At 35.6% G+C, this 15,496-nt stretch overlaps 2 protein-coding genes across 2 annotated transcripts; one reads left to right on the forward strand and one right to left on the reverse strand.

Annotated features, from left to right (window-relative positions):
• Positions 1-370: 370 nt before the first annotated feature.
• LOC102605494 (SNF1-related protein kinase regulatory subunit gamma-1-like) lies at positions 371-4,360 on the forward strand. Its single transcript, XM_006363863.2, has 6 exons — positions 371-501; positions 2,015-2,231; positions 2,317-2,759; positions 2,972-3,238; positions 3,335-3,507; positions 3,739-4,360. The coding sequence occupies exons 2-6, from the start codon at positions 2,063-2,065 to the stop codon at positions 4,019-4,021; spliced, it is 1,335 nt and encodes a 444-aa protein (XP_006363925.1). The 5' UTR covers positions 371-501; positions 2,015-2,062; the 3' UTR covers positions 4,022-4,360.
• A 4,105-nt stretch (positions 4,361-8,465) lies between these two features.
• LOC107058226 (polyvinylalcohol dehydrogenase-like) lies at positions 8,466-10,041 on the reverse strand. The gene is made up of 4 exons (XM_015303675.1): positions 9,893-10,041; positions 9,338-9,506; positions 9,074-9,247; positions 8,466-8,927 (listed from the first exon to the last, which is right to left on the reverse strand). Exons 1-4 carry the CDS (start codon positions 10,039-10,041, stop codon positions 8,466-8,468), a joined length of 954 nt encoding a protein of 317 aa, XP_015159161.1.
• Positions 10,042-15,496: the final 5,455 nt, after the last annotated feature.

The raw sequence follows: 15,496 nt of genomic DNA on the forward strand, positions 1-15,496 counted from the left end.
TGATTTTTTACAAATAACAAATTTAAAAAATCTTCAAATTTTTCTCTTTAAACACCATTCTGAAACAAGTCTTGCCCATTTAAATTGAGACAAAAAAAGGTATTTCATATAAATTTACATTTATTATTAACTTTAAAATAAAAGCAAGTCTTACCCATTCAAATGTTAAAAAGATAAATTTTTCATTATTTGACAATCAAAGCATAATACATTTTATTTTAATATTTAAATGTGTATTCAGATATTTCGTAAAAATTCTCATAAGGTGATTTGTTATGAGATGATTGGTGTTGTGGTGGTAGGTTAGAATACATGGATGGAGTGACACGTGGAGGGTAAGTATAACAGATGGCAAATCCGACAGAAACAAAAAATGAGTGTAGTAACTAACTTGTCATCTCATCATCACCAACACACAGTTTTCGCCCTTCAAACACCAAATTTCACATCTCACTCTCTATCAATCCCAAAAATTAAAACCTCTGCAGAGCCGCCTAACAGGTACGCTACATTTTTAATTCATTATTATTATTATTAATAATAATTATAATTATTTTTGATAAGTGTGTAGGTTTAGGAATTGATCAGAATGTTCATAATTTAGGTAAAAATTGAATCTGAAAAGAGAAAAATTAAATTTGATTAGGTTTGGTTTTGGTCCAATATTTTGAGAAATTGATGTGCCGAATTGAACTTATTTTTAGAAGTATACATTGTTTTTGTTAGTTGTGTGAACAAAGTTGCACATGGAAATGGAAAGTAGAAAAGGTGATGAATAACTCTTAAATGGTTTGAGATGTTTTGGGGAAAACCGTGGAGGCGCTGCCTAGAACGGATAATATCACACCTAGGGGAGAGTTTACAGGCTAAAAACGAACTATGATTTTACATATTTTATGTAAATGTTTTCGTGTTGGCACCCATCTTACGAGAAGGCTAAATAGTGCAATTGGTTGGATTGTTTAGTTATTTACCCAGGATCAATTCTCACTTAATACGTGTCTTCCTTTTCTTTTTTTTTAGTGGTGTATCCATGTTCTACAAATCTTAGGTTCGCCTCTGATTACATTATGTTTGGACAATATCACACCATTTTTTTGGACTGTTTTATCCCAATAGTCTTTAGTTTCCAAATTCAGACCAAAAAAAATTAAAATGGAGAAAAATATAATGTGTTGGTTAATCATTACATGTGTTTGACGTGTCTGCCACATCATTGAACCATCGTTTGGCCATGTTGACATGGCGTGCCACGTCAACATATCCATGTCTTATATATGATCACGTTGACCGGAACCAGCTTGGATGAACCCCCTTCGATGGAAAATTATACACCGGGTTAAAATTATTTTTCATGTATATATAGTAGATGTCGAACTCGTTCGGCTAGTTGGTATGTTTACTTTTTCAAATTTTGAACCTCTTGGTGAAAATCGTGGCTCCACCATCCACTTCAACATACCTGTCATGTAGTTAAAATTCTTTCCATATGGCTTTTTGGAAGGACAGTCCTATAAAATTCTTCTCTAGTGTGACTCTCACTTATTCATTAGGCTTGTATTCAGCACGGCTTTTAAATCTATCCTATACACAGCTAAGCAAGTAATGCGTTGATCAACGTACTCTGATTGAACTCTGCATAAATTGTTGCAACTGTCTAATTTATGATTTTGTTCTGATTTTGGCTGCGGGGAAGGAGTACTCAGGAACAGAGTCTCCGCGATACTACAGGGTTAGAGAGGTTGATGTTATGATGCTTATTTTTGAGATGGTTCTGAGCAGAAAGAGATTTTACTGTTAGCATTAGTTTCATCTTTCATAATTATTCTTAAGTGGAAATACAAAGTTACAGGCATTTGTATTAGGTTCTAATGAGTTACGGAATCCTTCAATCAAGTGTAGGCATAAGTTTGTAGCAATGATATTTTCCTATCGATCTAATGGTCAGAGATTCTACTGTATCACTATCTTCTTTAAAATTTATCGATCTGATTGTTGTCTTGGTGCTTCTCAGGAATATATTCTTAGAGCCAGGTCCCCTTCTCTGAATATATTGAAGTAAATGGCACAAGCGAAAATTACAGAAAATACGTCGAAACTTGCAAGCTATGATGCTTATTTTGAAATGGTCCAGAGAAGAAAGAAATTACCCCGTAATTTACAGGAAACTTTGACTGATGCATTTGCAAATATTCCAGTTTCATCCTTCCCTCAAGTCCCTGGAGGCAAAGGTATATAAAATAGACAAGTTTTCTCATGATTATGTTTTTGATATCCAATGTTGTATCCTAAACGGCTTCGTATACCTCATTCCAGTGATTGAAATAGACGCCGAGACTTCTATAGGCGATGCTGTTAAAATTCTTTCAGAATCCAACATCCTCTCAGTTCCTGTGAAGAATCGAGCTGCTCAGAATAGTTTGGATTGGAGAGAAAGGTACTTAGGCGTCCTTGATTACTCCGCTATTGTTCTTTGGGTGCTGGAGGGTGCGGAAACAGCAGCAGCTGCCATATCAGCAAGTTCAGCAGCAGCAGCCGGGGTTGGAGCAGGTACTGTTGGTGCTCTTGGAGCACTGGCATTAGGTGCAACAGGTCCTGCTGCAGTTGCTGGTCTAACGGTTGCTGCAGTCGGTGCAGCTGTGGCAGGTGGAGTGGCTGCAGATCGAGGAGCAGGAAAGGATGCTCCAACTGCAGCTGATACGTTGGGTGAGGATTTCTACAAAGTTATCCTTCAAGAAGAACCCTTTAAGTCAACAAAGGTGAGCATGCCTTCTAAAGGATTGAATTGATTGATTAAGAGAGACTTTACCTTCTTATTTAGGGTGCTTATGTCTAAATTATTTACAGCTTCTTCGCGTCTTTAGTACTCTTTAACATGAAAAAGAATGATCAAATCACAAGCGGTATTACAAATATATTCAGAGTATTTGCCATGAATACACATGACAAGGTCCAGTAATTACATTTGCAGGTGAGCTCCATCATAAAATCCTATCGGTGGGCACCATTTGTTCCAGTAGCAATGGACAGTTCTATGTTGAGTGTGTTGCTGCTGTTGTCAAAATATAGGCTGCGGAACGTACCAGTGATAGAAAGGGGAAGTCCATACCTTAAGAACTTTATAACTCAATCAGCCGTGGTACGGGGTCTTGTAGGATGCAAAGGGAGGGATTGGTTTGACTGCATCTCCGCTCACCCTATATCAGAACTTGGCCTCCCATACATGTCCGCTGACGAGGTCTGTTATTTGTAACTTCTGAATACGATATATTTTTAAATTTTAACATTACAAAAGTTGTTGACTGGAAGTCTTGTCTTTCAATGTGTATGACAGGTTATTAGTGTCCGAGACGATGAGCTGATTCTGGAAGCATTCAAGAAAATGAGAGATAATAATATCGGAGGTCTGCCAGTTGTTGAAGGACCAAAGAAGAAAATAGTTGGCAATGTAAGCATAAGAGACATCAGATTCTTGTTACTCAAACCTGAACTATTCTCCAATTTCAGGTATGTCATACATATAATTGTTAGTTCCTTGCTGATATGACTATTGGATTACTTCTACAATAAATAACTAGAGAGTTTCAATTCTAGAGAGACTTTCTTATGGTTGAACTTGTGCAAGAAAATTGAAATCAATATTTAAATGGCAAAACGATTCAACTTTTATCACTAGGCTCAGAGATGTTCTCCTCTTCTTTTTGAGCTGGTACTAAATTTTGCTCGTTCAAATAACAGGCAGCTGACAGTTGCGGGCTTCATGAACACCGTTGCTTCGGCAACCCATGATGCCACAAAGGCTGCTACACCAATAACATGCAAGCTCGGTTCAACTCTTTGTACTGTGATAGACACTCTCGCGTCCAAGTTAGTTCACAGGATCTACGTGACAGCTGAGGATGGTGATGAAGTAGTTGGTGTGATTACGCTCAGAGATGTCATTTCTTGCTTCATCTATGAACCACCAAACTTTTTTGATAACTATTTTGGATTTTCTGCACAAGAAATGCTTGGGAACTGATATGTTACTGTTGGCTAATAAAGCAGGATACAGGCGAGTTGCAGATGCAGTAAAAAGAATCAGCACCAGGTTTTAACATAAGATCTATGAAATAGTCTCTTTTACCAGTTTAACATGTACACGATGATCCTTTTATGTCAATCATGCAGCACTATCGCTTGCTAGTTTCTTGAGTTCCCTTTTTTTCTGTTTCCCCGGTTCGTTCAAGGCTGTTGTAAAGAGAATTTAGGATTTACCATTTCATACCTAGTTTGATCTACAAGGGTATCAGCATACCTCGCCCTCGAGTTTGTACTTTGCTCTTACTTTAATAAAATTCAACCACCTCTAGGTCCTGTATTTTGTTACAGAAAATGTTGCCTTGATATATATATATATATATTTTAAATTTAAGCCATCACCATCAAAGCTTAAAGCTATTAGGTGTGGGGAGTTTGGCTTGACCCCTGCCATGTCTATAATTTCCAACATAAGTTACACAAAAATAGAGGGGGCATGTACCTAACCTCTGGCAAAAATAGATAGTGGAAATTAGGACATCAAAAAAGGGAAGGCAACAAACTTATAACCTTCCATTCAATAAGCAAAGTACAAGATTCAACTAACAAAAAAATTACAAATCATCTTCGTATGCAAGGTAGTTGCCGTCTATCTAGTTGAAAAAGTCCCTTTGCTTCTTTCCGGAGCTGTTGATAAGAGAGGTAGAAGGTACTATTTCCACTCGATGTAGCCTAATTTGGCTAGGAAGTCAGCCATTGCTCACTTCTACCCCTTTCATAGCCTTGACAGTTCATTTGATAAGGTTTTTCAGCTTCACATTGTTGGTGTCTTTTTCTTTGAGCATATTTGTAACCACCATTGAGTCCAACTCCAGATCGTATTTGTCGTACCCAGTTTGATTACACCATTCTATTGCATAAAGTGCTACTATTGCTTTTGCCTGATTGTTGCTTTTACATTGAGTTGGGACTGAGAAAGCCATAATGTGATGACCAGTGTCATCTCTGAGAACCCCTCCAATGCCAGCCCTGAAAATACTTTTTTGCATATAGCTTCCATCTGTGTTGAATTTGATCCTTCTGGTCACAGGCTTGGTCCAAACAACTTGCCTCCATCTAACAATAGGTCTGTACCTTCCAATTCTTGAGCAAATTTGAACCCATTTTCCTGTTAAGTCACACGTTGGGAACACAAATAGCTGCTTTGATGTTCCATAAGATTTGCACTTCCATTCTAGTTGTCAAATATTTGGTCTGATCTCCATATCTACAAGATGTCCAATTTTTTCAAATTTCCCATGTTATACATATGGGACTGCTTTGTTGTACCATTTTATGCACACTGTTGGCAGTATTCATATTCCACCAAGCATTGAAGAGAATTCTAATGTTGCTTCCTTAGTGACTAGTTCCAAGGGGGTTTCCAAAGTTATTTCATATGCTTAGCCATCTCACTATCACTAAACACATGTTGAATTATTCATTTTGAGGTATTGTGCAACATAGGCATTTGGTATCCATTGGATTACCAAACCTTTGGAGTACCTCATCAAAAGGTAAGTTGTTGAGCATCATTCTCCAGGTAAAAGGATATTTTGAAAGGTAAGCATTTGTGCCAAACCTTACTCAGGATGCCATCTTTCTGTCTCACTTCTCTTATGCTTTGCCAAGCAGAAGAATTGGTATATTGACTATCCCGAGTAATGTTCCAAACAGCATAGTCATTATCATTAACATCCCTAATAGGAATGTTAGCAATATATAGGACAATATGATCAGGGAGATCTTCCCTTAATTTATTCATGTTTGATTTACCACCAGCAATATAGTCCATAACCTTGACGTTGTTATTATGCAAATGGTCAGGGTACAGACTAGCCAAAGACCCTTTCTCACACCAATTGTCCCACCACATATTACAACTATCACTGTTAATTTTCCATAAAATGTTAGGTTCAACAACATGTCTAGCATTGACCATGAACTTCCAAGCTTGTTTAATTACTAGAGATCCAAGCTTTAACAGAAGGATAAACCCTTTGACAATACTTAGATTTCATAAAATTAGCCCAGAGAGACTGATTGGTTCTAAATCTCCACCATCTTTTAACGGACAAGGTTTTAGAGATGTCATACATGTTTCTAATACCTATACCACCTTCATCTTTAGGAAAAGAAAGATTTTTCCAAGATCTCCAATGGTGCTCGTCTTTGTTCTCATTAAAATCCCAAAAGAATCGTGCAAAATGCGAAACTAACAGATTAATAGTACCAATGGGAAGATCAATAGTAGAGAGAGTATAAATAAGGAATGATTGAAGAACGCTTTTGATCAAAACAGTTTTACCTCCATAGGTAAGCATCTTTTTCTTATCAATATTGATAGGGAAACCAAGTAAGTAAAAGGGAAAATCTTTTCCAAAAAACTATTACATTGTCTTATCCTGTTGATTCTGTAAGCACTAGCCTTTCAGTTTTTATTCTTGTTGACTTCTTGCCCTGAAGCTTTCTCATAGTTTGTTGATCTGTTTCATGATGAGCTTAACACGTTTACTCTTACCATTACTGAAAATAACAATATCATTATCATATGCTAAATGGTTAATCTGAGGACCTCTTTGATGCATCGAGAAAGGAATAAAATTATCATGAGTGTGTAAACTATTCAAAGTTCTAGAGAGAACCTCAGCACCCGAAATAAATAAAGAGGGGGACAGAGGATCACCCTGTTTTAAACCTTAAGCAAAAGAGAAAAAATCATTTCTAGATCCATTAATGAAAATAGAATACCACACATTAGAAATTAAATTCCACACTAAATTTATCCGTCTATATGAGAAGCCAAATCTTTTAAGAATATCCATTAGAAAATTCCAAGCCATTCTATCATATGCCTTAGACATATCTAATTTGATGACAATATTACCACCAGTATTATGCTTAGACATACCATGCATTATTTCTTGAGCAAACATGACATTTTCAGTAATCAATCTGTCCGGAATGAAACCACTTTGATTAATAGATATGAGTCTATGAAAAATAGGATTTATCCTTCTAGCTAGAATTTTAGAAACAAATTTGTTAGAAAAATTACTTAAGCTAATAGGCCTTAATTCAAAAAAGTTAGAAGGGGACTCAATTTTAGGGGATAAGATCCAAAAATGTGTGAGTGAAGTATTTAGTAAGTTTTTTTTTCAGAGAAAAATTCAGCAATAAAGTCACAAACATCATATTTTATAATCTCAACATATATGAAAAAACTTACCATTGAAGCCAGGTCCTACACTCTGCTATCTGCACTCATACAATTATCCTCTTCAGTAATCAACTTTGGTATGCAATCCAAAGTGCCACTATGCTGATTAGGTTGCCCCATATTGAAGAGATTCTGCTAATGTCTAATAGCAACCCTTGCAATCATGTTGTCCCCTTCAACAGTGGTGGAGCCAGGATTTTCAATAAAGGGGTTCAAAATTTGAAGAAATAGACACACGAAGTAGTCGAAGGGGGTTCGACATCTACTATATATACCTAAAAAAATTTTTTAACCATGTATAAATAGTATAATTTTCCGCCCAAGGGGATTCAGATGAACCCCTGAGAATAAGGTGGCTCCGCCACTGCCCTTCAATCCAGTTGTCTCGGTGGTCTTTGATTCTGTGAATAAGAAGTTTCTTTCTTTTGTCTCTTAGCACACTGAAAATATTTACTGTTGTAGTCCCCATCTTTGGACCAATTGATTATAGTTTTTTGCTTTCGTAAAGCATCCTTCATTCCAAGCCATTTAACATATTCTGCATGCTCCCTGTTAAAATCTTCCCTACTTTGTTCATTGTTGTTTAGAGTGTCCAGTTCTTCAAGAAGTTCAACTCTGGTCTCCCATTTGTTAACCTGCTCATGAATATCCCCAATGGTCTCTCTAGACCATTTACTCAGATTTTTGCTTAGAACCTTCAAGTTACACTGGAGTCTCCACATTGCATTGCCTATCACATTCATCTTCCAAGAGTTTTGACTAATCTCCAAAAAGTCTGATTCTTGAGTTCATAAGTTTAAGAATCTAAAGTATCAGATAAAGTTATTTTGATTGGAAAGGGTTTCCATGAGAAGAGGTATGTGATCAGAGGGACAAGATGCCTTGATATCCTATTTGTGTTTGAGGGACAGGATGGGTTAGGTAGGTGCCAATGGGTTACATACCGATAGGTTAGGTAGGTACCATCATGATCTTGGATTTTGGATCGTGACACATTGATAACTAAAATGAGTTATAACATATCTTATGTTGATAGTTAATTAAGTTAGTATATTCCATTTCTTTAAGTTGTTTTTATTCCAAGTAATGTAACTTGAAACATGATCATTAGGTAGGGAAACTATTAGTATCATCACAACTATTATCAGAAAGAGAAAATACATTAATTCATAAATATCTATTAATTTCACATAATGCAAAAGGCAAAGAGTGAAGTCCCAGTGGCCCAAGTTGGATGGAACAACCTAGCTAGACCAACTGAATATCCATGGCCAATAAAGACACAACCATAGCTAATTGATGCACCCCCATAGATAGTAGCACCAGTGTTAAATGTCCACAAGATTTTTCCATTACTGGCATCCATGGTATAGAGAGGTCCATTAGGTGCCACAGATCCTGCAAGGAGAACTCCATTAGCTATGGTGACTGGCCCAGGGGACGTCTCGTTGCTAGGGTTTGCAGTGGTCCATAGGATTTGGCCTGTGTTTGCATCTATTGCCACCCATCCACCAGCTGTTGTTGTTTGAGTTGAAGGTGCCAGGGTGAAAGGAAGTTTGTTTCCATTCGCTATGTTAGTGTAAACTCGCCGTCCATCTGTGGCTGCACCCCATATTCCTCCTCCCTCTGCACCCCCCGGTCCTGCTTTCTACATAACACAAATTAATCAGTTATAGCAAGCTTCTTATGTTAACAAATGAAAATACTAATTGATATGATGTGAAGGGTACTTAAAGATGAACATTCTAGTTATAAGACTTTACTTTAAACCAAACAATATTTCCATTGTAGCACCCAAGCAAAGCCACTTTTCTGCACAGCCACCACAACATCGCGAATTCTTCCATTTGACAATATGGTTAGCATCATAGGGGCCTCTCCGAAATCAGCATCCATGTTCGGCCCCGGTGGGCAATCAGGATTATTAGGAACCAAACATGCGAAAGTGAAAACGTCGTAGCCTCCAAGCTGTGTAGCCCAAGCAATTTTTCCAGAAATCAAATCCAGTGCAAGAATTTAATCAAAATGAATATCTTTACCGAAACACTGATCAGGAACAGTTGGTGGCGTTGTTCGATTGTTTTGTGCTGCTTGGCATTTCAGCACTTCTGGTGGAGCTGAGTAAAGATTTCCAGTTCCTACATAGACATATCCTCTGGCTATGTCATAGCTAGGCTGTTTCCCCATATTGCTGCACCGGAATATCCTCCGAGGCGCCCGCCATTGTCTGGAAGTGTATATGTTTGCCATATAATTGCACCAGTTCTAACATTTAGTTTTACTAGGCTGCCTCTAAATGTGCAGCATTGTGCAGCTGGTTGTACAGTATTCTCCACTAATGATACTCCCACATAATAGCCACTGTTAAGAAAGTTGTGGACAAATTTAGTATCCTAGCACATCTTAATATGGCATGTTGCTCGGACCCTTAAAAAGTGTTACCGCACTTATGTCAGATACTCTAAAAATGCATAGTTTTAGGAAGATCTGACATATCTAGCGATAGAGCATACGCACACCTTACCCCTAGGCTCAAGAAAAAACAACAAATCGAAGTACAAGAAACAAACAGTGAAACAGATAGTAACAAATATCGAAGGACACGAAACTAACCCCAAGAGAACTATTCTTGATTGAATGATAAGAGCCAGAGGCCTTGGATCAAGCAGAGTAGACCAAGTGCTCCAGTTAGCCTTGTAAGATTCTGTTGCCAAAGGAGTCTTCCATTTATTGCATTCACTGCATACAGATTTCCATTCCATGATGGGAAGTAAACTACTCCATTTGCAACTGCTGGGGTTGCTGTAATGTCGAATCCGGCTAAGATTTTCCACCTTAATTTCAAGTTATTGTTCTTGGGCTGATTAAAATTTCTTCAGGAGCTGACCTTCTGTTTGTTATGTCACCACCATGATTCAACCACTGTTTATTCAAGTCAAACATGCAAAAAGTTAGTGACCAAATGTTTCTAAATTGTCACTAAACTCATAGTTCATCTTTGTTACTAGCTAGATTCACAATTATATACTTATACAACAGACAACAAGATACTCAGTGCAATACCACAAGTGGGATCTAGAAAGCGTGGTGTTTACGCAAATTTTACCCTGCCTTGTGAAGATAGGGATGTAAGTAGTTTCTGAAAGATGTTAGACTCAAGTAAAACAATTCAAAAAAAAAAGAAATACTCATGTTGAAAATACTAGAGAAAATAATAGTTACAACAACTATAACATCATACCGAAGCAAAAAAGAAAACAAGTGGTAATAAAAATTGCAGAGAGATAATCAAATAATAATAATAAAAATAAGTGAAACAAAACCGTGCACGACTGTCCACTAACCTTCTACCTTAATTCCTGAGCTCTATACCCTCCTATCTAAGGTCATATGCTTGGTAGGCTGAGGATTGTCATGTCTTGTGTAATCACCTCCCCTGCTGCATCTTTGGCCTACATCTATCTCTCCTCTGATCCCCAGGTCCAACCTCACTTTTTGGTAGGGGCATTGGGCCGTCTTTTCTTCACTTGTCTGAATTATCTCAGTCTCACTTCTCTCATCTAATCCACCACGAAGACCACTCCCACTTTGTTCTGAGTATCTTTAATTCTAATCATATCTAAGCAAAAGTCATTAGGTTCATCTGAATCCGTAAGCAATATAATATTCTACCTCTACTCCTAACGTACACTATCATAAATATATGTTTTTTTGTTGTACGTTTCCAACGGAAATTGGGATCAAAGTTAAATTATTTTTAAATACAAAATAATATAATTTGCTTCTTTCGGATAAACTAAAAGAAGAAAGTGTGTCGTACAAATTGAAACAAAAAGAGTACTTACTTCGGCAGATGTATGATCTATAACAAGGCAAAATGTGATGATCATAAAGGAAACAAGTTTTCTATGAGTTGAAGCCATATGCTTTATAAGAGGAAAATGCTCAATATTTTAAAGGAATACATGCAAGTATTTATAGGATTATACGATTCTCACTTTTAGTGTGGGAGTTTTTGTCTCATTGGGGGTACTTCTAGTAGTTTAGAAAATGATGAATGCAAATAAAATTTATATTTGTTTTTAATTTCAAAAGCAACTTCTTTTTTACACTAAGGAGATCATTCAGAAGTGTGTCTATCAAGTGAGACAGTTGCAACAAATTAAAATTACAATTATTGGGAAGTATAAAGTATTATAATAGGAAACACAACATCAAAAATGATTTTTAGCGATATTTAATTAATTGTAATAATTTAATTATTGCTAAATATTTTTAGAGACAATTTACACTCTTTGTAAATATTCCTAAAGTCTATAGTGACATTGAATCCAATAACAATTAACTAATGCCGGTAATATTTTAGCACTCTTTGTTAATGTGCATATTTATTGTCGCTAAAAATTATTTTTATGGTAATGAATCACACGTTTCGCCTTTTGATTTTCTAATTTTTGTCATGTGACAGTTGGATATATGTCTAGTGAGATATAAACTCTTTTGAAACTGACATTTTATTCTAACATAATTTATAAAATATTATGATATGAAATATAAATTTATGCCTTGTGAAATAATTTATTACGGACATAAATTAAGACCATTAAAAAATTAAATAGGGACAAAGCCCAAAAATTCCAAGAGACATTTTCCAAGAAATTTGTTGGGGAGAGGCTGGAGGGTGAGGTCTAAGGCCACTAGGACCCCAATTTTATTTTTTTGGGGGCATTTTCTAATAATAGTATATGTCGTTTTAAAAAAGTAATATTTTTTAAAAGCTTAGTATAGAAAGTATAAACTACAAAATATTTACATTTTCCATTCTAAAATAATTGGTATGCTTTTTAGAGTCAAATCAATTAATTTTTGGAGCTAAATTGAATTAAATTAAATCAATATATTAAAATTAAAAATAAACTATACATTGCAATTTTTCTAATATTAATATAAAAAAAATACATCTTAAAAATATTGATCAAAGTGTATATAATTTGACTCTCTGAATACAAAATATGACAAATATACTTTGGGATAGAGCGTGTATAATAAGAAAGAAGACTTTGAAATGTGAATGATATACAGATGAAAAACTAGGTAACAAGAATAACTCATTTTGGTCCCTACGTTACTTCTTAGAGCCTGTTTGATATGGGAAGCTCAAAAAATACTTATTTTGAGAAAAAGACATTTTTTGTGAAAAATAAGCTATTTGGATAATCTATAAAAGTGCTTCTAAATGGACGCAAAAGTAGTTTTTCTACTACTGAAAAGAAGCTAAAAAATTGCTTATTAAAAAAAGCAGAAGCAAAAACAAAAAAGTATTTATTTCAAGACCAAAATATATTTGTCATATATACCTATTTACTAATATATCTCTTATACTTATTTATTTTTCTTTTGAATTTTTTGAATGTTGTGATTTAATTTTCAGAGTGTAAATTTATTTTGCTTGATATTTTTAATTATATTTCAAATCATCATGTTAATATTATATCGATATTTAATATTTTTTTTGTTCATATATTTATAATATAGATTAAAAGTTTGAATATGTACATTTTAATTTAATAACTATAAAATTTCAATTCAAAAATTTATAATATATATTTAAAATAATTTGTCTCTATAAAATAATCTTAACATTAAAAGTGCATTGGTACTACCTCTTTTGGTAATTCGACTCTGAAAAGTATTTTAAAAAAAAGATTAGTCAGACACAATTTGTGTAACGATCCGAACCGTCGTTGTTTAGGAGAAACAAAAATCCGAGAAAATTCTGGGACATTGCCTCGCTAGAGCGGACCAGATGCCGCTAGGGCGGCAGCGCCACGACGGGGTAAGTTGGTGCTAGAGCGGGATAGGCGAGACATAATGTAAATAACGCGAAATCCTATTTTCTCCTTCTTCCTAAAATACCTAAATTAGTCATAAAACACCCTAGAAACCCTAAGAAAGCTGCTCTAAGCTTGGGAAGGAAGGAGAATGAGATTTCTAGCGTGAGGATGATGATATCTTGTAGATTCTTGGCCAAATTTACCGTCATGTCACTCGGAAAATCAGGAAATTATCTGCAATTCCTCTGTGCAGCTGCTTGGCGCCCAAATAGGCTAGGTTTTATGAATTGAGTAGTTATAAATCTGTGTTCACTGCGTAATATATGTAAATCAGCGGTAGAATTATGCGTAGGCCCTCGTGCACCGAACGAAATATGGCTTAATCCTAGGAAGAAGCCTTAGATGATGACCTAGGGTTAGGTATGACTGAATTAATGCTTACATGATATACGTGGATGAGTAGTTTATTGGTGATGGTTGTGATCCTATGATTGTGTGATGCATGATTGTTCTTGCTTCCTTGTAATACGTGCATGTATGTGAACGAAACATCTTGATCACACCTAATGTGAATAAGTATGAACGAAGAACTGTATGCTATGAAGCACCTCTTGTTGTATGATTGTGATAATATACATTGTGATTGTGATTATGGATCGGTTGCCATGTTCCGACATAACTAACTTGGATCGGTTGTCACGTTCCGGCATAATTATGGGATCAGTTACCATGCTCTGGCATAATCTTTGGATCGAGTACCACATTCCAGTATGCTAACATTTTGGGTTTGGGTTCCATGAGAGGACCAATGATGTGATATAAATGTCTACCTGGATAATGTGAATTTGAACATGGTTCGTGATGCTAATTGATGTTGTATTTATCGGAGTTGTGTTATGGTTATGAGGTCTTGCTTGATTGTTCTTCTATGTTGAGTAGCCTGGGTATTTATATTGATGAAAGGTGAAACAGAGGTGGGGAGTCAGTATCTCAAGAATTGTTAATGTCCAAGTGAGGGAGTCGTGTGTTGTAATGGCAAGTAGTGGGGGTAGTGTACGTGTTGTAAGTGGTTAGGGGAATTTCACCTTGGAAAAAGGGATTGTGTTTGGGGGTTAGGAAGCGTGACGTAATGTACCATGTGGCTATGACTAGGTAATATGTAGAGGAAGTAAGGGTTGACGTGATTGGTTAGTTGGAAGGCTTATAGTTGTACTTGGGAATTTTTCTATGTGTTAGAATGGTTAGGCTATGATCAAGAACCTAGTAAGTAGGTTGACCGGAAAGGTGGTTAGTAGTTAGAGTGCTAGTGTGATGAAGTTGGTTTTTTTCGAGAAAAGGTAAATGTGGAGAAGCGAGGGGTGTTATGACATGTTTCTAACTAGTTGGTTTCTTATATTATGTGGTGGGCGTCAGGTTGACCGATGATGCCTACCAGTACGTGTGTTTTGTACTGATACTATTCTTGCTATGTCTTTTGACATAGTCTGGTTGCAGGATCGGTGATGTTTCATTAGGTGAAGACGAAGAAATTCTCCAGCAGCTTCTATCTTTCCTTCCGCATGGTGGGAGCTGTGTATTTTAATTTATTATGTCCAATTGTACTCTTAGTAGCTCTTGTACCTGTTTAGACTAGATCCCTAGGGGTGTTAATTACTTTACAAGTTTTAACCAAATTGTGTTAGAGGTTCTTATTTATAAAATTTCGTATATGTTATTTTCGTTTATTTAATTTTCCGCATGTTTTAAATTAATTGGGATATGAGGATTCTCCTACTTAGGTGGTAGTATGTAGGTGCCCGCACGATCCCGGTGGGTTGGGTCGTGACAATTTGGTTCTTAATTTTTTTTTCAAATGAATTAGTTAAACACAAATTACCTTTTTCAAAAGCACTTTTTTGAAAAGGCAGTTTTTAGAAACAATGTCAAATGGACTCTTAATATAATTTCTTTTTGGTATTTATATTTAAAATTTGGAATAATTAACGCAAATTATGCCTTCTCGCTTTTTCCTTTTACAAGAAAATGTGACTTTTATGTGTTTTCCTTCATCCAAGCAAGCAATTATATTTTTGTCAAATACAAGGTATGTAGTGCATCGAACATTGTAAAATGCATATCTTTATTATTATTTCAAATAATATTGCAAGTGAACTGAAAAAGTGAGATTTTATTTTGATATAAAGTTATCAAATTCTATCATTCTATTTCATATTTTCAATTTGAGAATAATATATTTCTACTTCATAGGTTTGTATCTCCCTTTTTTTTTTCTTTATACTTCTCTTATTTATGGAATATAAAAAAAATTGACTTTATATCTTCAATTGAAAAGGAAGAACATTAAAAAGTAATAATAAATTTATCAGCGGGTGGCAGGAGGGGG

Source organism: Solanum tuberosum, unplaced genomic scaffold (assembly GCF_000226075.1).
Source record: "Solanum tuberosum cultivar DM 1-3 516 R44 unplaced genomic scaffold, SolTub_3.0 scf00467, whole genome shotgun sequence".
Classification (NCBI taxonomy): Eukaryota; Viridiplantae; Streptophyta; class Magnoliopsida; order Solanales; family Solanaceae; genus Solanum; species Solanum tuberosum.